Source organism: Pectinophora gossypiella, chromosome 17 (assembly GCF_024362695.1).
Source record: "Pectinophora gossypiella chromosome 17, ilPecGoss1.1, whole genome shotgun sequence".
In the NCBI taxonomy this organism is placed as follows: Eukaryota; Metazoa; Arthropoda; class Insecta; order Lepidoptera; family Gelechiidae; genus Pectinophora; species Pectinophora gossypiella.
The window spans coordinates 4,827,367-4,849,985 of NC_065420.1; the positions used below are offsets into that span (position 1 = coordinate 4,827,367).

The 22,619-nt window shown below is 40.2% G+C and overlaps 2 protein-coding genes across 3 annotated transcripts in view; both read left to right on the forward strand.

The window, feature by feature from the left end:
- The first annotated feature begins 803 nt into the window (after positions 1-803).
- On the forward strand, positions 804-17,173 carry LOC126374336 (E3 SUMO-protein ligase PIAS3). Of its 2 annotated transcripts, XM_050020907.1 has the most exons (13): positions 816-955; positions 2,262-2,422; positions 3,387-3,549; positions 3,944-4,089; positions 5,119-5,296; positions 5,672-5,773; positions 7,420-7,660; positions 8,611-8,845; positions 10,021-10,175; positions 10,817-11,032; positions 12,254-12,454; positions 15,550-15,649; positions 16,347-17,173. In XM_050020907.1, exons 2-13 carry the CDS (start codon positions 2,289-2,291, stop codon positions 16,351-16,353), a joined length of 1,878 nt encoding a protein of 625 aa, XP_049876864.1. In that variant the 5' UTR covers positions 816-955; positions 2,262-2,288; the 3' UTR covers positions 16,354-17,173. The 2 variants fall into 2 exon arrangements, with proteins under 2 accessions (XP_049876865.1, XP_049876864.1); XM_050020908.1 differs by lacking the exon at positions 2,262-2,422 and having other exon boundaries at positions 804-955.
- A 2,898-nt stretch (positions 17,174-20,071) lies between these two features.
- Positions 20,072-22,619, forward strand: part of LOC126374300 (zinc finger protein 608-like) — a 151,887-nt gene continuing 149,339 nt past the window's right edge. The window contains exon 1 of the mRNA XM_050020838.1: positions 20,072-20,380. The gene's annotated coding sequence lies outside the window, so the exon portion shown is untranslated. The remainder of the gene's footprint in view (positions 20,381-22,619) is intronic.

A 22,619-nucleotide genomic window follows, 5' to 3' on the forward strand; every position in this document is an offset into this window, starting at 1 on the left:
TATATTATGCCTAAAACAGGAAATCGTACAGCGCTTAGAATTAGGAAACGGTAGTGACGCACTATTTCCACTTCCGTGATGCTTTCGCCTATGATGCGTTCAAAAACTTGTAATATCGTAATTAAATACTAGTTATAATTACTGAGGAATGTCATTAAAGGTACTATTTCGCATTTTTGTCATTTTATTATTTAGCTAGGATTTATGCATTAAAAATAAGAATTGTAATACCAAAAATAAGTAGATTTCAACAATTCATCGTTTTAAAAGTTGAACTATTATACAGGTTTCAGAACGCATTCTTGAAATATTTTCGGTACAGTCAGCTTTTGTTATCTTTGTACCTCCAAAAAGTAATAAGGGCAATGGAAATATAAAAAAGGGATATCTATATGTCATGCCCCATTTAATTTACAGTTAAACTAATAGATACATCATAAGTTTCATTGAAATAACGCAAATCAGCTGTTATCGATAGTTTACAGCAAATGCATTAGGAAGTGGATATTACGTACACTATTCTTTTGTTTATGGTAAATTTCCATGTATAGTCAGCCTTAACATTAAAATACCGCCGTTTATTGTATTTTAAAATACATTAATTTACGGTCGCAACATGATTACTTGTAGCTAATACAATACCGTTTAAAGGTCGACTTCGTGATAGTTTGATCAATTTTCACTGTAAGCTGTATTAATTTCGTTGTTTTTACTCTAGGAAAAAATACTATAATTATAATAAGGCTGGCTATGCAACATCGTAACAGTTCTATAAAAAAGGTAAGTTATTAGTCCATGTCCAATATGGCGGCTGAAGTGCAGCAAGCGTCAAGATATGGCGTTTTGTGAAAGATAATTCGTAAATAATTTATTATAATAATTTAAATGTTAGTGCAGTTTTGTAACTTAAAATTAATATGAGTAGATATTACGATTACGGTAACGCGATATCATGGTGAGTATACATTGTTATGGTCACCTGACATCCATATTGGCTAATTTTTGTGTACGTTTTTCATAAAAACATGTGTTTTTCAGTTGTTTATTACTATACTTCGCCGAAATGGAAATTGAATGACCTGTACATGTAGTCGCATTATATTAACTACGAAATTATTTGATTGTTTACCGGTCTTTTTTTAAAAGTTTTCACTTTGCGTTATTTGGTACTGAACGTGGTTCGCGCACTCTGTGCTGGTTACATTTTTTTTCATAATGAGGACAATTATTTTTAAAAGAAAAACCTACATTTGTTTTAACTTCAATGTAAATTTTCACCCTTCTTGGGTATCTATCATTTTGAATGATGATCATAGATTATCGATTTTTTGGAGACCTACGCATTGGAGGTTCGATAATGCCCATATAATTGTTTGATAATTAATAAGTCTTCTGGATTACCCATTTGTTCCCAATTTTTATATTAGTTATTATTTTTAACCAACCACTTGTATACAAACAGTATTTAGGGGGTTGAGTAAGTTCTAATTTAGTTAAAGTTAGGGGAGGGTGGGGTTAATTATAGATTATTTGTAGAAGTAGATACTAGTTGCAAACCAAATTAACATTACCCAAAGTATAAGTCACTCGCACTAACAATTTTTGTAACCAAGTTTATCACAATTCCTCATTAAATTTCATTTAAATTAGTTTAGAAACATTTAAAATTCAGTCATGATTTATAAATTAGCAATAAACAAACATGATCAATTTTTTAAATGGGCTGCTACTATCCTGTGGCAAAGCAAGTTTCACTCAACAGCAACCTGTTAGAGAAACTTGTCAAAATATTTATTTCTGGAAAATTTCTATGACAGGACTTGTCTCATATTTCTCTTACCACATAGTGCCTGTCTTCTGACTTACTGTTTGTCAGTTATAGGAGGCTGTTAATTTACTTTCTCTCCCTAGCGACACTCCTTCACAGCTGCAGTGGAATAATATGTCAAATTAAACCAAAAGGGACCGCCAACTATTCTAAATCATTATTTTTCGTTTAAGGAATTGTGTGGTTTGTTTATTTATTAGAGCTGTAAGACATGTTTTAACCATTGATGACTAAAAGTTGATAATTATTCAATTGCAGATGTAGCTAGTGCCCCTTTCCCTTCTGTCCAATTCCAGTACTTGGTGTAAGAGAAATAAGGAGACACGCGACGCCAACTCGTTTTCGCTGTTGGAGAAATTTTCCAGAAAACCTCTTGAACTTTGTAGTTGACTTATGATAGCAATTGGTCCGTTTTCGGACTGCTGTATTTCAGTTGACATGAGATGGTCGCTCATCAACAATGGTTAAAACACGATCTTCAGCGAGGGTAGGAAGTGCGGCCCAGAGTGTTCCCCCTGAAAATGGGGCGTCCGAGCTTAGAACGAGACTCAAACCTACAGAAAATGGACATCGCTCGCAAAAGGGCTACAATAGGCAAGTTTCGTTCCGGGATTGCCTCGCCATGACGTCAGCATGACCCGCGGAATAGACTCTACATTGCTACTGCAGTTTTGAGGAGTGAAAGAGATATTATGATAGGGAATGCATGAAATTTTATTTGGGCTTCTGGTGTTGGGTTTCAGCATTTGATTCCTGTGGCGGTCACCTGGGCTCTGGCTGTGATTACAGGAGATAACTGCAAATTATTGCATGTTATTAAACATTTGAAAGTTTAAAGAAAATTGGCACTAATGTATGGATATGGCCTAGCCCCTCCATGCACATTAGAAAAATGTATGTTGCTGTAAGTGTTCCCACAAAAGATAAATGTGTGCTTGTGAGCCAAGTCAATGATCCCAATCTCCAATAGCACTGGCAGTCTTATTTTCTTATTAACATCGCACATTTCGAATTTATTTCAGTATTATCTGTGGGGGGTGGATATAACTGCCAAGGGTGCCTTTAGAAGCCCCTGTGTCACTTCTGAACTCTTATAGTTCTTATGTTAATTTTTAGGGTAGGATAGTTCTAAATCTATATGGTGGCCCAATGAAAGTCGACGGCAAAATTGTATAGCTAGTCCTTCATAGACAGTTTCTGTGTATAAGTAAGTGTTTTATCAAAGCGGTCTATCTCCTACATGTGTAACTTAATATGATATTCTGACTAGACGTAAAATGAGACATAGACGCCAACATTAAAAAAGCTGTGTGTTATCGCTTTTAATGCATTCAACCTGTGTTCGTGTCATTGTAAACTACTTTTATGTCTTTCAAGTGCAGCTTTGATAACGCCATATTATTAAACCGACTGTTAGCTTGGGAAACCTCCCGTCTCGGCGGCACCATCTATTGGCGACAAATTGTTAACCAAAACTCCTCACTGCTATGTAAGACAGTCTAAATATTTCTGTGTCAAGTCTCATGAATGATTCTGATTGTGACTATTTGTGTGACAGGAACAATCAAGCCCTGCCGGGCAGTGGCGGAGTGCCGGGCAGCGGGTCGCAGGGCAAAGACCCCCTGGCGCCCGCGTTGCCAGGATCCCGCACGATGTACCAGCACCCTGCCGTCAGCGGCTACAATACTCAGGACTCGCGCGGACAGACTATGCCTGTCACGGTAAGTGTGAAATTTGTGATGGCTGTACTCTTTCAGCGAGGTCTGCCGAGTGCGAGAGTGTAAATGGTGGCTCTCGCAACACCTCGGCACGCTCAGGCTGACTCGTCCGGTCCGCGAGAAGGCTCGCTCCTAAGTGAACAGTTGTTTTAAAGTTTGTGTTACTGGGATCAGCATCAAGTCACCACAATTGCTGATTGAATTACCTTCGGTATGCATACGGCCTGTAGGATTGTATCCATGCTACACTATGGTTGCGTAATCCTTCCCGCAAGTAGTAGGTGCCTATTTTGTCGTCATATATCTTGACATAATTCTAGCGAGTATTCAACACAAACTTTTTACAATTATATCGGATACTCGGCGTGGTTAAATATGAAAGTTTTGTAATGCGCAGGCGCGGCAGAACCCGATGTACGGGTCGGGAATGTACCACGGGTACGGCGCAGGCGCGGGAGCCGCGACCCTCGCGCCTATGCCCTCCCCGTCCCCTACCACCCCCTTGCCGCCATTCCCCGTGCACCCGGACGTTAAATTCAAGAAGTAAGTTTTATTTTTTTATCTTATAGATACTTAGTTATTTCTTCTGTACTGTCAAGGTGCTTTCCAATCTTAGACATATGTCATAGATGGTTGCGTATCCTTTGACTCAGATATCAATTAGATAGTGTGGCTGCAAGTTATCTTCTAGTAATTCTGCCTATCCTGATACGGATTACGTACGCAAGGCGTGTCTGTGTGTGAAAACATCGTGAGGAAACTAATGTGACTGAACCTTTGAATATACGTAACTTGAAAAACAGACATCACGCGCGTCGCTAGTTTAATGAAACCAGTGATACGTCGTTCCCGGGAAGTTCTGAAAGTGGGAATGTTCCCATTGTAAAATCTCTTTAATAGTAAGGACACTGACTGCTATTCTTTTTCAAGTCTTATCTCCCTCTAGGTTAGGTAACAAAGCATTTATTTACATGGTATAGGAAAACCAGGATCAAAAGTGACGCCCAGATGACGTCATCACACTCTGCATTGCCATTTCGTAAAAAATAAATTACCCAACCAAATTTTGAACTTTAAGTAAAAGATTTACTTACAGTTTTTATGATTTTTATATATGTGACAAGTAATAGTAATTAAGTACATTAGTCATTTATCAGTAATAAAGTCACAGACGTCATTAGTCAGTACAACATAACATAAACTGCCTATATACGTCCCACTGCTGGGCACAGGCCTCCCCTCAATCAACCGGAGGGGGTATGGAGCATACTCCACCACGCTGCTCCATTGCGAGTTGGTGGAGGTGTTTTTACGGCTAATAGCCGGGACCAACGGCTTAACGTGCATTAGTCAGTAATTCACTTAATATTCAATAATAATATTTACTTCCTTGGAATGTTGGAGTTACCAATTTAATGGTAACACAGTGGTATCACTTACGTTATCAAAGTGCTGGCAATGGCGGCTTGTAATAGAATTGAGCATACCTGGTTTTCTTATACCGTGTTTTTTTATAAGTTCGGCGCCTTTTTTCTGCCGGGAGCGTACACTGAATGTAACCGTCTCCATCAGACTCCCGTTCTACGACGTGCTAGCGGAGCTAATGAAGCCGTCGACGATGATGCCGATGCAGGCTGGCCGCATGCAGGAAGGCACGTACATCTTCCACCTGACGCCACAACAGGCTACGGAGATCGCCTCCGGGAAGGACATCGTCGGCACGAGTAACAAACTCGATTATGTCATTCAGGTAATTGATTATTCTTAATATGTACGAAGAAAATAAAGCCCAAATATTTTTGATGTTTGTGTTTTGTGTTTGAAATATTTTTTATTTTTTTTTATTTTTATTTTTGATCCGAGATTTGCCCCAGATGATATTAATTGACATATGAAACGCCCACAGTATACACTTAGTTAAGAGAACAGTATTTACTTAGTTAAGAGTCTTTTTGTAATTATTTCCTTTTATTTTGGTGCAATAAAGTGTATTTGTATTGTATTGTACAGTAATATGTTCTATGGTCAAGTAGTGACTTCTGCACCGTCTGCATGACAACCGCGCGAATTATATCGAGGGCTTCGACCAATAGCCCCTTACTTACCCTTAGTATTTTGTCAACAGGCACAACTGAGATTTTGTCTACTGGAGACTTCTTGTGAGCAGGAAGACTACTTCCCACCTAGCGTTAATGTCAAAGTTAATAACAAAATGTGCCCCTTACCAGTAAGTATAGAGCGTTTTATTATTTTTGATTCTTTTTCCTAGCCTTTCGAATGCACATGTCGACTAGACACAAAATAAAATTTATTGTTTCCGGTATCTCGGCGGATGAGATTATGTAGAAATGAGCTCAGGTTTTACGAGAAATAACCAATCGACACTCGAATCCTTTAACTTTCAACTTAAGTTTAATAGGTAATAAATGATAATCGAAACGCATCAAATTTACGGAGCACACGTCAATTTTAGGCAGAAACTTTTAGCAACCCGCTTAAAATTTTACATTAGCCAATAACCCGACAGAATTAAGTTGACAGCACACGTCAAACGGGTTGTATATCAGCGAGGTGCCTATTTGTTTCGCCCAGGTTATTCATTCGCTTACTCATTTTAAAATTTATTTTCGGCGGATAAAAAATTACGGCTATAACTTGAAATAAAATTAGGTGTCTGCAGGAATTACGGCTATTATTAATTTAAAAATGGAATTACAACTAAAGTAATCCAATGAAAGTGGACTTACGAAAAAGATAAGGTAGTGTTAGAATGAGTGGTAGAATGTTTTAAAGAAAGGTCACTCTTCTTCTATCGTGTGGATTGTGAGGTGGATTACCAACCCCATCAACCCTGTTGTCAGGGTTATTACTGAGCCGCCATAGGCCCCTGACATGACTCGTGTAACGACTACGTACTTACATCAGCAAGTAATAACCGGGACCAACGGCTTAACGTGCCTTCCGAAGCACGGATCATCTTACTTTTTGGACAATCAGGTGATCAGCCTGTAATGTCCTAACCAAACTAGGGATCACAAAGTGATTTTACGATTTGTCCCCACCGGGATTCGAACCCGGGACGTGGGCACAACGCTCAACCACTGGACCACGGAGGCCGTTTGAAAGGTTACGAAACCGGCGAGTATACATGAAATCTTTGATGAGAGCGGAAGAAGCGAAAGAGGTGGGTAGGATCAAGTGGAATTCCGTGTTCTCTGCCTACCCCAAACGGAAATAAGCGTGATCTTATGTTTGTATTATTAAACAGAACGGCTAGTACAGTACAATTAGTGATTATATTTCTTAAAAGATAACATTTTACAATACGAATTAGATCTAGTATATAAGCTAGTGTTGTGACGTTCATTATCATTAGCGATGTATCAGTCGAGATTGGGTCGATCGATTTTATTATATGTCATCATCATCATCAGCTCATTAACGTCCCCGCGGGCCTTCCCTATGGATGGATAGGGAGATCGGGCCTTAAACCATCACGCGGGCCCAGTGCGGATTGATGGTTATTAACGACTGCTAATGCAGCCGGGACCAACGGCTTAACGTGCCTTCCGAAGCACAGAGGAGCTAAGGATGAAAACTTTGCAAATATTATTATTATTTTTTTAATTTATTTATTGTTGAAAACATTTTACATAATGATACAATTGAATCGCATTGCTAAACCTTTTTGTCTCAATGCAATATTCCGCTATTGTTACAGTTACTATTGTTAAAGTGTACTTCAGAAGTATACCACTAATTAATTACACTATTCAACAAATAAAGTACACATGTCAAACGCCAAACGCATACATGGACGAAAGAACCTTTATATATGTTATTATATGTAATAGTATGCAATTCCTCCAACAGAATCCAATCCCAACGAACAAACCGACGCCGGAGCCGAAGCGGCCGCCGCGGCCTGTCAACATCTCCTCCCTGGTGAAGCTGTCCCCCACGGTGGCCAACACGATCCACGTGACGTGGGCGGCGGACTTCACGCGCGCGTACGTGCTCAGCGTGTTCATGGTGCGCAAACTCACCTCCGCTGAACTGCTGCAGCGGCTCAAGAACAAGGGCACAAAGAATCCCGATTACACGCGCTCTTTGAGTGAGTATCATGTAACTTAATAGAATAATAAAATACAGAATTTTACATAATAAGTATTGTACGCCTATTGTGCTTATTTTTATTCGTATGTTAATGTCCTTTGTATATGTCGTAATGCAATTAAGTATTATTGATTGATTGACTGAAGTATTAAGTTTTTAGTTTAATTGTTTTTACTGATAAAATGTCTATTACACTAGCCTGAGGCCCGTATCGTACGAATCATGTTCAATATGTTCAACTAATAAAATTAAAATTAAATTATACATATTGGGATGATTTCTCCTTCGAGAGGGACAGTGAAATAAAATATTGGATCTGTATAATGATAACAGCATGATGACATATTATACATCATACAAAACTCACGCTTACAAAGAGAAAATTAAATTGATAACATCTGACTCGGATGGGGCTTGAACCCGCAGCTCTTGTCAAGCCAGAACGAGCGTGTTAAACACCACCACCATCACCACCACTATACACCACCGGGTCCTCCTGTCCATGCGAAATTCTTTCGATCGAATGTGTTCCTCAGCTATTAAATAACTTGTATTGCATACCCTCATTGATTTAAAAGATGTGTTGCCCTTGCAGTTTCTTGTCATTTCTTCTCCTCAGCCATAACACCTTGCGAAATGACGTAAATTCAAAAATGTTACTTTGACCTTCCACAAGTTTATCCATGATCATTACGTTGAATAAATGATTCTGATTTCTAATCTATGTATCGATCGTCATTAAGCCGATGCAGGCGCCATCTGTCTAGAGTACTAATATTACTTTTTTATTAAATTCATACATAAGTTACATAAATAATAAAAAAACAGAACGTAAATCTTTTTTATTTAATTTTAAAGTACGTGTAAGTGCTATAAAGAAGAAAATTCATTTAATTCACGTTTTATTTAAAATAAAAAGGACACTAACTGTTATAATTCGGTCTACAGTCAAAGAGAAGCTATCAGAGGACTACGACAGCGAGATAGCGACGACGTCACTCCGCGTCTCGCTGATGTGTCCACTGGGCAAGATGCGAATGTCGTGTCCGTGTCGACCTGCGAATTGCCCACACCTGCAGTGCTTCGACGCGTCGCTGTTCCTACAAATGAATGAGCGCAAGCCGACGTGGTTGTGTCCTGTGTGCGACCGCCCCGCGCCTTATGACAGCCTAGTCGTTGACGGGTAAGTTTCTACATAACCACTCCCCGGACACTTCATATAAACAACCTTGTTTTAGACAGACACTACACATTGACATAATCCTACACGCGCATCTGTGTGTGACCTCTGACGCCATACTATTCAAGTCTAAACTAATGTTCGAGGGGGGGTGAGGTAAACCTAGCTCAGGCGCTGGTGGGGAGCGGGGAGTTGCCGTTCTATACGTAGTATTATTCCTTATTCTATGACATAACATAAGCTCACAATTATAGCACAGTTGGGCTAGTTTCGTAGGTCAAAGATAAATTATGAAATTCTGATTATTAAATAAAGACAGGTCTAAAGGTGACATAAAACGTTTTCTTTTATCTATTTAACTTATTTATGAATTTTAATAAAGAAAAATGAAATAATAAGTGCGTCATTTTGTCCCGCTTTTTCATACAAATTCCATAGTAATTTCGTGTTTTGACGTTTAGTAAAAAGTAACTGATTTGACTAGTTGGAAGCTGGTCTATTAGTAGTCAAAGGTAGATCTATCGCAAGATGAACTAAGTACCCACACCTCACCGAGCTTTCTGTTAGACCAATGTGATAGGTGGTCAGCCGTATCGCCGTCTATAATGGTCGAGCCAACAGTGTTAGTGAAAACTGCACTTAAAGATAAATTAATAACTCTTAACTCATTGGTGCATGTCTGATATCGGGGTTCGAACCGGCGCTCAATACTTCGAGAGGAGAGAAGAGCCATGGTGCCCCAGTCGGAAGAATGCTCGACTGTGAGGTCGCAGGTTCCAATCCCAACACGGGCTAACCAATGATTTTCGTATTTGTTTTCGAATTCATGTTTGTATTTTAAATGATTATCACGTGCTCAGCGGTGAAGGAAAACATCGTGAGGAAACCCACATTCCCGAGAAATGCGTTTCGGAGGTAGGTAACCTAACCTGTATTGAGCTGGTTTTTCTTTCGCGGGTTGGAAGGTCAGACAGGCAGTCGCTTTTGCAAAAAACCGGACCTGTCAAACCTTCAGGTTAGAAGCGGACCCCGTAAAACAATAACGTGGACAATGCTCGGGAGATGATGATGATTCTTGAATAGATATCCTATAATTGTGTCGGAGGTAGGTGACCTTACATGTAATATCTCTTTGGGAATAAATCAATTGAAAAAAGAACATGTTCGTCGTTGTGCAGGTACTTCCAGGAGGTGCTGACGTCCCCGCGGCTGTCGTCGGAGTGCAACGAGATCCAGCTGCACGCCGACGGCAGCTGGTCGGCGCATGCGCCGCCGCCGCGGGCGCCGCCGCCCACCGCCGCCGAGCCCGTCACGCTCATCGCCGACGACCTGGGTAACTACGGACGCACACGCCTCCCCTCCGCCACCACGCTGCTGCAGCGCGCGTTGGTGGCGCTGTTTGGATCAGTAGGCGGAACCAATGGCGGTCTTCTGGCATTCATATGTGGCTTTAGAATAATTTTCGTAACTTCATGTAAATATGCAGCTGATCCAATTTAACTAATTTATTGCGTATCATTATCAAATATCCCTCTTGATACGCGGAAAATTACAGGAATATTTTATTAAAAGTGTTGCGACCGATATATAGTTGAAGAATCCCGAAGACCGCCGGAACGATAATCAGCTTCCTCCGGTAACTTAGTGGGAATCGTAATGCTTCAAATTAAACCACGCAGATTGTAGAAACACAATTACAATGAATTTTAACGATAGTAGACACAAAAACTTTTTTTTAAGAAAATGGTGTCGAAGATAATTCATATAATAACAATCTTTCCCCTTCCGTCGATCTTCACGATTGATTCTTCACTCCATTCGTGACATTGGTGCATTTTATTGGCTGTCCCGGACTACGATATCGGTTGTATGAAGTTCCATTACGCTTACAGGTTTTAATAAGAGCAATATGTTCCTCTGCATTTATTGCTCCGAAGATGTTGTCAGGCGTAACCAAAGGCATTTTCCTTACAGAGGTAATACCTGTAGAGGGCGGCAGCAGCGGCGGCGGCGGCAAGCGCGCGGCCGTGGGCGAGAGCCGCGCGGCCAAGTCGGCGGAGGTGCTGGTGGACCTCACGTCCGACTCCGAGGACGACGTGCCGCTCAAGAGGAAGGTGCCACAGCCCAAGGCCACGCCGCCCGCCATCGAGACTACCATCAAGAACGACGACAACTACTCCTCTTCCAATGGTGCGGTTCTCAACATTTTCGCCAATATTCACGTTCATCACACAAACTTTTTTATAAAAAAGTCAGATTAGGCTAGGCAGTAGTAGTAGGCAGAAAGTGGTGTTTTAGGATCGTAGTAAGTGAAATTCCGTGGTATAGGTCCCGGCAAACTTCTTGAGCATCGAGTGTCGTAGTGGAGGAAAGTTCGCGCACGTACACTTCCGTGCAAAAAAATGAACTTTTGATTATTTTCTTAACTTCATAAAAAAAAAAAACAATTATTATATTATTTAATTATGTAAATAAAACTAAACTTATTATAGTTTATTAAAACTTATATTATTATATTTAATAAAAAACAAATCGTCAGGTAAGTATGATATTCCTTCCATGAGGTTGAAACCAGCAATACCAGAGCTAGTGCTAGGTTTTGGATCTGTAGACATAGACCTCGTGCTAGTAACTAATTCTTAAACTTAAACAAATGAGCAATAACAAAAAAAACTAACAAAAGAGCAATGACAAAAACGTGGCAGTTTCACTGCACGCAAGTGTATTCGGGAGTCAAAGGGACGAAGACAGAGTGCGCGGGGGAAGTATCGACTGATCTACCAATAGCCGGTCGATGCGGGACTCACCCGCCCCCGCGCCCCGTACCGCACCACCAAAGAGATCTAAAATTCGGTTGTGCGCAGTCAAGGTCGATGCTCAAGAAGTTTGCCGGGACCTATACCACGGAATTTCACTTACTACGATCCTAAAACACCACTTTCATAGGAAACCACAACAACCAATTTAGAGGTCTCAGATTTGATTCTCGGTCGGGCGACGTGACTCTGAATAACCAATTGACAGTGGAGCAGTGTCGTGTTTTATGCTTCCTACCCCCTCCGTATGATGAGGAAAGGCGGTAAAACTTTAAGATGATTCCATTCGTAGAAAAGTATCAAAGGTCTAATAGGCTACTTGACAACCTAGTCAAATGAGATACTGTTTACGAAACGTCAAAACGAAAGTTTTAAAGGAGTTTATATGGATATACTAATGGGGAATATACTAATGCGAAGGTACATCCATCGCAAGATGAACTAAGTACCCACACCTCACCTCACCTGTATTGGGCTGGTTTTCCCTTCGCGGGTTGGAAGGTCAGACAGGCAGTCGGTTCTGTAAAAAACCGGACCTGTCAAAATCTTCAGGTTAGGTAAGCGGACCGTGTGTAAATGAGCCGTGTGTTTCCAGAAGCGGTGTCGTCGAGCGGCTACCGCTCCCCGGGCGCGGGCGGCGGCGTCATCTCGCTGGACAGCCCCTCCCCGCCCGCCGCCAGCCCGCCCGCGCCGCGGGACGCGCGCCCGGACCGGGACAGCCGCGACAGGGACACGCGGGACACCCGCGACCCACTGCCCGACCGCCCGCATCTCTCCATCACGCCTGTTGATCGCTGTAAGTACATTTCTTTTTTGTTGTAACTATCGGCATAGAATCATGTCACTCGCGAAAGATCACTCACTGACTGACGAAAATACAGGACGTCCAAGTACTACGACTCTTTTGTTTTGTATTTTCTTTTTTCCTGTTTGTGAAATAAAGTGTTTGTTATGTTATGTTACGACTCTCAAAGGAGATCATCGGATTTCGGCCCAGAAGTCAAAGTGCCGGCCAAAAAAAACTTTTGCTATATTCCGTTAGATCTTATCCATCTGAGCATTTATTACTATGGCACCAAAGCTGTAGGGTCAATATCTTCGGTTTTATTCGAATTAAAAAAACTGTATTTTTCATACATTTTTTAGTCAAAATGTAAAGTGCCGGCCAAGTAATAATAATGGTATATATCCTTAGAACTTATCCGTCTGAGCATTTATTACTATGGCACCAAAGCTGTAGGGTCAATATTTTCGGTTTTATTCGAATTAAAAAAACATGAATTTTCATACATTTTTGGTCAAAATGTAAAGTGCCGGCCAAGAAACAATATTGGTATATTCGGTTATAACTTATCCGTTTGACCATTTATTATTAGGGCACCAAACGTCTATGACCATTATTTTGACTTTTGTTGGACTTAACGTTATAGTTTCTGTGTGAAAAGTGCCGGTCAGCAAAAAACACATGTCAAAGCTATCGAGAAGATACCTGTAAACATTATTCACTATGACAAAAACGTGTATGATCATTAGTTTGGCTTTTGTTGGATTTAAAAAAAACTTGATTTTTGATTCGAAAGGATCGTCAGAATATTTATTACTATGGCATTAAACGTTTATGACCACTATTTTCAACTTAATTCGATTTTTCAAAAATCTGGTGTATTCATATTCGTGTATTGACGAAAAAAGTTTTATCTGGTGATAATGGAACTATCTTTCTAAAGGCGTAATATAGTCGTATTTTTGACACATTTATATAATTTAAAAATAGGTTTGCGTTTGACCACTACCTCACCTAATGGTGATACACGCTTTAGAAGCTACTTTTTTTAAGAAAAGTGTGTATACAAGGAAAATACAGTGGGGTGATAGAGGTACTATGTTATCGGCCGAGTAGCACCAGGACATTATGGTCGGCATACATGCAAAGTACAACTGCCCGACTCCTGTCTTCCCTAGCAGCTACTTCAGACGTCATGCCAAAATACGAATTTCGTCACACTTCAGACGTCATGCCAAAATACGAATTTCGTCACTAGATGGCAAGCTTATCTTTGGAGGGTGGTAACTATCTACGGTCAAGGTGAATCAATACTATAATTAAACCTAAACTTAGGCCGTAAAGTTGAGTCGAATGCAAAAACTACAGCCAACGTCATATCTATAATCAGATAGTATTAATATAGAAGTTCACCTAACAACACATAAAACAAAAACACAAAGTATTTATCTGACTAATAACTAGTCATTGGGAAAGCTCTGCTTATTGTCATTGTTAAAATGTATAAAAAAATCAGCCCAAACATTTTTAAAAAGTCCAATAAAAGTCGACATTTGGTAATATAGTAAAAAAATACGTTTCAAGTCGTTTACCAAAAGACTTGACTCATTTTGTTTCGCTAGCTGACATTTTCCCATTTGAACCAAAACGGAAAGAGAGACGAAATAATGGTCAAAAATGTTTTGTGCCAGATTATTAAATGTTTTAAAGGTCCTTTGTAATCAGTCGTACCGCAATTTTTACCCAAAACACTTTATTTTTAAACAAAATAAATAAGAAATCAAGATTTTAAAATAAACTAAAAGCCAAAGCCTAATGATCGTACACGTTTAGCGCTATAGAAAAAAATGTTAATAGGCATCTACTCGATACTCTCTACATAGTATTTTTGCTGGTGGGCACTTTTCACATATGAACTAAAACGTAAATTCCAATAAAAGTCAAAATAAAGGTCATAGATACTTTGGTGTCATATTAAAAATATTGAGAAGCAACTATTAGACAGATTCGACGTATTTTTTTTCGATGGCCGGCATTTTAACATGTTAAACAAAACGGAAATTTCAATAAACGTCAAAATAATGGTCATAGATATTTGGCACCATACTAATAAATGTTCTTACGGTCCTTTGTAATACGCCTGTATCTCTTTTTTTCCCAACGGACATAATATTTTTTTATACAAAATCGAGATTTTTAAAATCCAATTAAAGTCAAACTAATGGTCATACACGTTTAGTGTCATAGTATAAAATGTTCAGAGCAATCTACTCAAAAAGTTCGACACATTTTTTTTCTCTGGCCGGCACTTTCAAATTTGGGCCGGCCAAAGTATGGAGAGCCGATGATCTCCTTTTGCATGGGTTAATGGGTTCCTTTTAGGATGAAGGAGTGAGCACCTTTCTTGAAAAAAAAATATTACAAGAATTTGTTTATCAAAACTACACATATTACAAGTGTCAATATTTATTTCACAAATATATTTTACAATCTCTCCTTTTTTTGATAAACGTGATTTACACGTACTTGTGAGTAACGTGTAGCTTGTGAACGTGTAGACTTGTAAGATTTGATAAACGCGTCATTGGAGAGTCAGTAAAGGATACTACGAGTATGTTTTATGTACAGTCATGAACAATATCATGTACCCACTTTAGAACCGTGTCGTACTATCATATTTGACATTTAATGAGGCTTACGGTTTAATTTGTCAAAAGAGTTCATGTGACATGGTTTCAAAGTGTATACATATTAGTCATCATCATCATCAGCCGTACGACGCCCACTGCTGGGCATGGGCCTCCCCCAAGGATCTCCACGACGATCGGTCCTGCGCTACCCGCATCCAGCGGCTTCCCGCGACCTTCACCAGATCGTCGGTCCACCTTGTAGCGGGCCTACCCACTGAGCGTCGTCCGACACGTGGTCACCATTCTAGAACCTTTCCGCCCCAGCGGCCATCGGTTTTCCTCGCTATGTGTCCTGCCCACTGCCACTTCAGCTTTGCAATTCTCCGAGCTATGTCGGTGACTTTAGTTCTCCTGCGGATCTCCTCATACATATAAGTACTCGTGACCATTATTGTGATGTGTATGTGTTCCGCGCAGGCACCAGCAACAACACAGAGCGCGAGGGCAGCGAGCCCCCGCCGGCGCACTGGGCGCCCTACGCGGACGCCGAGCGGGACTCCCTTGACAGCTATCGCAGGTACACTGGCTGACGCCTCCCACTTCAACTTTATGGTTGTGTGGCAACCGGTCGTCATAGACAAGAGGCAATCATTACTGCCAATGTCGGACGCCTTCTAATTTTATTTTAAGTTACACCCGTCATTTTCTTGTCCATCAAAAAGGAAAGGGACGGATGATTTGACCCACTAAGGTCGATTAATTCTTTCAAATATTTTCCCCTCACACGACGCTCTGAGCCGAGGTTCGCGCCCAACAGGGCACCCTCAGGCCTGTTGTCTTAAACGTTGTAACGGGTGAGAGCCTTCAGCGCTCTCCATTTCTCCAGCCTAGTAGTTAATGCCATCTGCGGTAAATCTACAATAATTGACAGCTGTTAATTTTAAAAAGAATGAATAACCCCGGTGAATCAATTAAGCCTCACGCTGATATGCAACCGGTTTGACGTGAGCTGTCAACTTAAATCTGTCGGGTTATTGGCCAAATGTAAAATTTTGAGAGGGTTGTTTAAATTTGTGTCTAAAGTTGGCGTTTGTTCCCATACATTGCCGGTCGATTGCCTATCGCTTTCCTTTTCGGCGGATAAGAAAATGAGAGTAACTTAAATTAGATGGTATTTTCCAACAGTCAATACCAACAGTTTTTTCCAACAGTCAACTTGCTCCACGAATACTCTTCAACCACTAGCGACCAATACTCCTCGTTTCTCTCCACAGGTACTGACTGAGGGAGAAGAGTGGCCGGCCGTCGTACGCCAGTGGCCACTCTTCAGAGGAGGACCAGGAACAGTACCCAGAGGTGCCGCTGCTGCCGCCGCCGCCGTAGCCTGCCCACCCTGCACCGCAGGACGAGCCATGATACCAGACATACCTTTACTCTTACAAGGACGGAACTATTGTCGCCGAACTACCAACATAAATCAATCGATAGTATTGCTACACGATAGTTTTAAAACTATAGATAGTAGTTAGTGGTGGCGATTCGGGCAAGCAACAATTTAATTTGACAGGACTAAAACTAGCTGTTTCTTTCTTGCACGTGTTGTAAGTGAACGGCTACGATTTCAGCAAGGCTAACATGCGCAAAGTGATAAAATTATCGATCGATTAAATAATTTTTGTCGAAATCGATAAGTTTTTTCCCTAACATGCGTGGCACGTGATTTTGTTCGTATTTTGACAGAACGACATGACTGATTTGGGTTAACATATTAGCATCAATCGAAAAAACGACATAATTATATCGTCAGAATCGATGAAATGACCGTGACAAAATTTAATCACGTTGCGCATTATAGCCTTATAGAGCTGTCAAATTAATATCAGTCTAAATTTGTGTGCGCTCGAATAGACACCATTACCGTATATTAACCTCTCATCTGTTGAGATCTTTCCGACAAACAAATTGGTAATAATATCTACCTGTCGATACTATTGAAATAACTATCGATAGTTCACTGTCGATCAGCACCCCTAGACAGAATATCTACAAACGATGTCCTGGGAGTCTAAAGGGACCACATCAAAGCAATACTAAAAAGCAATATTGCCATTTGACATTTGCGAAAGTCAAATAGCAATTTTGCTTTTTTAGGTGTATTGCTTCCATATGGCCTTTTTAACTCCCCTGATTCCAACTGTCGTACTGTTAGGAATGGAGCCGTAGTAGTCCAGTTGGTAGAACGCTTGCCTTTTACTTTGAGGTCGCAGGTTCGAATCCAGCACAGGCCTAAACCAATGATTGTGGAATTTGTTTCGAACTCGTTTTTGGATCACAAATGATTATCACGTGCTCAGCGGTGAAGGAAAACATCGTGACGGAACCCACATTCCCGAGAAATGCATCTATGTTATTCGGAGGTATGGGACCTATCCTGTATTGGGCTGGTTTTCCCTTCGCGGGTTGGAAGGTCAGACAGGCAGTCGCTTCTGTAAAAAACCGGATCTGTCAAATCTTCAGGTTAGGTAAGCGGACTCTGTGAAATGCGGGATAACTACTTGTATGTCGGAAAGCAGATCTCAACGAGATACAATGTAAATTCTGTTGCGTCTGGTGTCTCGACAGATGATAGGTTAACCTGTCCTTTGTCCCCGAAAGTGTTAAATGTTACGTTTACATTCAGCCGCTGTCGCTGCCCTTATGCCTACGAATAAATAGACTTATTATTTATTCGTAGCCTTACGCACATATTTAGCAGTGGCAGGATAAATGCTCTTCTGCTAGCTGTCGCGGAAGTGAGCTGAATGCAAACGGGTTATAAATGATGATGTATTAAGCAAGCCAACAGCCTGGTAGAAAGTAATCATCTAAGAAACTAACTCGGGATTGTAAATAATAACGTCGTCTTAGTGATCATGTAAGCGCTTTTTTGAAAAACCACATTCGGATATGATTATTGTTAACAAAACCTTTCAATAGACTAAAATGTAGTTTAAATTTTTACCCGGATTGAAATTAATAGGGTAGTTTCCAACTAGTCAAATCAGTTACTTTTTACTAAACGTCGAAACATGAAATTGCTATGGAATTTGTATGGTAAAGCAACCTGTGACGTCATAGAAGGACGTGACAATTTGACACTTATTACATTTTCCTTATTGAACTCCATAAATAAGTTAAATAGTAGAAAAGAAAACTTTGTCACTTTTAGATCAGTCTTTATTTAGTAATCAGAATTTCATAATTTATTTTTGACTTAGGAAACTACTCAATTGAAAGAAATCTAGGTTTTGTTGATGAAAATCACAGCAGAGATTTCTTAAAAAGGCGCTTACGTGGTTTTTACTCCAAGCCGACGATATGTAGATCGAAGTCTGAATGTCTCAAAAGTCTAATGAAGTTGGTTAATTGGTGAAACTTTATAAATACTTGTAATATTCACGTCATTCCCTTTTTGAATATGCCACCCGACTCTGACATCTGTTTTTGCTTTGGCAATATTTGTTTTAGTCAATTCACGATAAAGAGAAAATACCCTTAGTTTAGTTGGGGATATAATGGTTTCGGTGCACATAAATTTTAGTTTGACAGCTCAAACCAGTGTTGTCCTTCATTTGCAATAAGCGTAAGAGAGAGATAGGGCTAGTTTTAGTCATTAAATTAAGCTGATGGTTGGCGAATCGGCACTAATAGGCAACACCAGCATATACCGAACCAAACAAATGGTAGAAACGATCAATCAAAAAGTCTAAAATGAATGTTGTCAGAGTTCATTCAGATGTTCAAATCAATAAAAAATCAAATCAATTCATTCGTCTTTCACCAGGCTGTGTGGCTTCAATGCCTAGAATATGACGACTGCAGTCGAAAAATTGCATTTTGTCTGAACGAGTTGCATGTTTTCCGCAGAGCACGTTTTAAATATCAGTGTGTTGTGTGACTGAATCCTTAGGGGCAGTGCGAGAAAAGAAACTGTATGAACTTGATTTCATTGTGAAAACTAGTGTGGTCTACGCCTTAAGAATAGATTGAGTGGAGAAGAGCACTCAAAGTACTGATAGGGCGACATTGAAGAAGTGACTATCCTAAGAAACCATCGTCTATTCTTGCGATGAAATCAAATTAGTTTTAATAATTAGGTAAATAAATATACCATCGCAGAAATTTCTCTTAGATTTAAATATTTAGTTGGCATTTGCAACTTTTCATTTAGTGCCTATCAAATTTGTTATACCAAATGTTTTATACTTGAAGCAATCTGTTTAATGCTATAATTCGATGTACGTCGCGCTAAATGAACACATTTTCAGTTTGACCATCGATATTTGTGACAGAAACCTAAATGTACATGTAAAGTTTAAATTTTTACCGAATATAGTGTTAAGCTTTTTTCTTACAATAGAAGGACACTTTTCTAATTTATTTATTCTTAAGATGTAGGATAATTTCGTGTTATTGTATTGTATGAAGCAATGTGAAGTGCTTCTATGTGCGATTACACTTCCAACAAAATTTAATGTTTACGAATTAAAATGTAAGTAACAATAAATGTAAATACTGCGACAACGTGTTTCAATGTGCGGCTAGACAAATCCGCGACACCTGAACCTTTGGCTTGGAGCGAAATGATAACGAAGGGTGAGGGCTGCGGAGCGCGACCGGCGTGCGAGGACCGCGAGGCAACGACCTCCGACGCAACGGTTTAATTGTTGCTTAATTATTTTAATGAATGGCCGTGCCGTAGCCGGCGCTAAGCTACAATACAAGCATCGTCTATCCGGCGTGCGGATCAATCCGCGCCACTGCCGGTGACAGCCGGAGCCCGAAAGCCGCCTTTGTACTCAACGCGCCCTTCGCGTTTGTACCACCCGCCTAGCAAACCTGTTGCGTCCCGCTCGCACGCGCGCGCGACGCCGCACCCAGCTCGCGCCGTCTCTGTCGCACGCACACGCCGGTCGGGGACACGTAGCGTGGCTCGCTCCAACCGAGTTCCGCGCTCGGCCGCCGACTCGATGCGGCGTTGACGTGCGTTACGCTGAACGCTACTTGTTTCTTGTGAAAATCACCACTGTTATTTGTTTATACTCTGCAAAGGATTCCTCACTACCAAGGATTGGCTGCCAACTGTGTACTGTACGTGTGTGAGTGAATACTGAAGAATATTTGAGTGAAAACGCGACGACTGTGTTCGTTTGTGCTGAATGGTGATTAAAAGTAATTTACTTTGCTTTTACGGTGTAGGGTCGGTGCGTATCGATCGTTTGAAAGACAGTGGATTGTTGTGGTGTGGAGGAAGCCGGCGAACAGCGAGGTGAGTGTGTCAGAGCATGAAGTATCTGGTTGTGAAGCCGCTGAGCTTCGGCTTGTGGACGGTCGGTCGGCCGTCGACCGCGCGGGGGCGCGGGGCGGGGCGGGCTACGTGCAGCGAACATCGGTAATAGCTTTACATCACATTCTGAGTAATGAATGCCCTTCCCTAATGGGATAATGGCACGCCGACCGCTTGAAATATTTATAAAGCGGCTGAATCGCGGCGTGTCAACAAGCCGCTGTTTGCCTTCCCATTTAGACGCCGAGGGAGCCGATAAGGCGAGGTGTCGGCGACACCGAACACCTATCTTCCTGTCCACATAAGTGTCCACGCGAGTACTTTAGATAATTACTGAACATCTCAACTAATATTTGAAAACAGGAAACTGTGAAGGACACTTCCTAAATCTATGAGAAGCTTAACTTTGTAACTAATAACAAAACATAATAACTTGTAGAGTTTTACTACAGTAACAACCACGGCTTACTTCCTGAATATTTTAGTAGTTACCGACACAAATAGTAGAGTAACGCAACGTAAACTACAAACAACAATAAAACGAGAAAGCGTTGACTTACAAAGGATTTTATTGAAGAGTCCTGAGGACCCTAAACCGCTCTTGAACTCGTCAATGGTACTCGGGGATGATAAGTATTAGACACCTCTACGCATCTACAGAAACATGTAACAGAATACTCTGAAGTTTACAAACAAAGAATGATGTTCCTATTCCTATCTGCGTATTATATGACGCGTAAAAAAGAGGGAACGACTTAACGTGTCACAATTTCTTTAACTTCACGGTTTATGTGACTACACGACAGATACTGTAAAGTTAAGTACTGATATTACGTTTACATAACAATGCTATGATATGACATAAGCTGCATTGCAGTACTTACAGATCTACTAGGGAATATATTCCTCACAAGAAAGGGTACCAACTTCTACGCTGGACTATGAGCGAATGAAAAACAGAACAAGTTCATCTTCTTGTCTTCCCGGGCATGTTAATAAAATCCTACAAGAGTAATTGTGTTACTTCTAACATAATGTATACATCATGGGCATCATATATCCACTTTAGAACCCTGTCGCACTAACATATTTGATATTTAATGAGGCTTACGTGTCAATTTGGCAAAAAAGTTCAAAGTGTATCATATTAGTACTCGTGACCGTACTTACATTTGTTATGGGCGATAGCTGATCCCTTGTCACCATAAGGTTTATCATATCTATCTTAGGACTTCGTATCAATAGTGGCTGTAAGTACTCTTTGATTATGGCTCTGCGCATCGCGTTAGGGAGTTAATGTATGTATACATACATAATCTCCGTAATCAGTAATATTTACGATGATAATACTACACAGAAAGTAAACAAAAACCACGTTGTTCATTGAACAAAAGCTTTTTTCTCTCATTGTATTTTTTTTCTTTTCATCTGTTTTTTCTATTGTTGTCAATAATTTTCTCTCATGTCAAGATATCATTACAAAAACTAGACGAATGTTATACTTAAATTTATATTTTCACTATCCTATATTAAAGGAGCACTCATTCGAACACACGTAGCGAGCTATTACAATTACAACTGACATTAATAATAGAAACTCCAACCAAATGTATACTTACCTACAATAAGCATTTATGTAAATTACGCTACCAAAACGTGCCAAACCAATGAATATAAGTGATGAATAGAAATCAATTTTCAAACCCAAAGAATTGTGATACGAGTCTTTTTATGTACTTAAGTAGTTCCATTTGCCGATAAAATCCTGGTAAGCTTTAACAACTTACCTACTTTCTTTATCTATAAAAGTAATGTTTTGACTGACGGTTGAATAATCGACTCATAATACTTTCAAAAGTAATCAAACGCTGGAAGATAGCCACTCGACGGTATTGCATTCAGACAGATTTATAGACACGTATTGGCAATCACTGCACGCAACGTTCAATTAAAGTTACTATGGGATGTATAGAAATTCAAAGTTAACTCTCGTACATGTTGTCAGTATGAGAATGCCACCATCGTTAGATGATGACGACGCGAATGCCTAGAGGTTTCTTCGCTAATCTTGATGAATCTTCTGTAGCGGTTTAAGGATCATCTTAAAGATTGTGTTTTCCCTTAAATCACCATTTATTTGGTTTGCATTTATTAGACGTCGGTCTCACCAGCAGCTGCGAAATCAACCGAGCACTGCAAATTGCTTGGTCGTGTTAGTTCA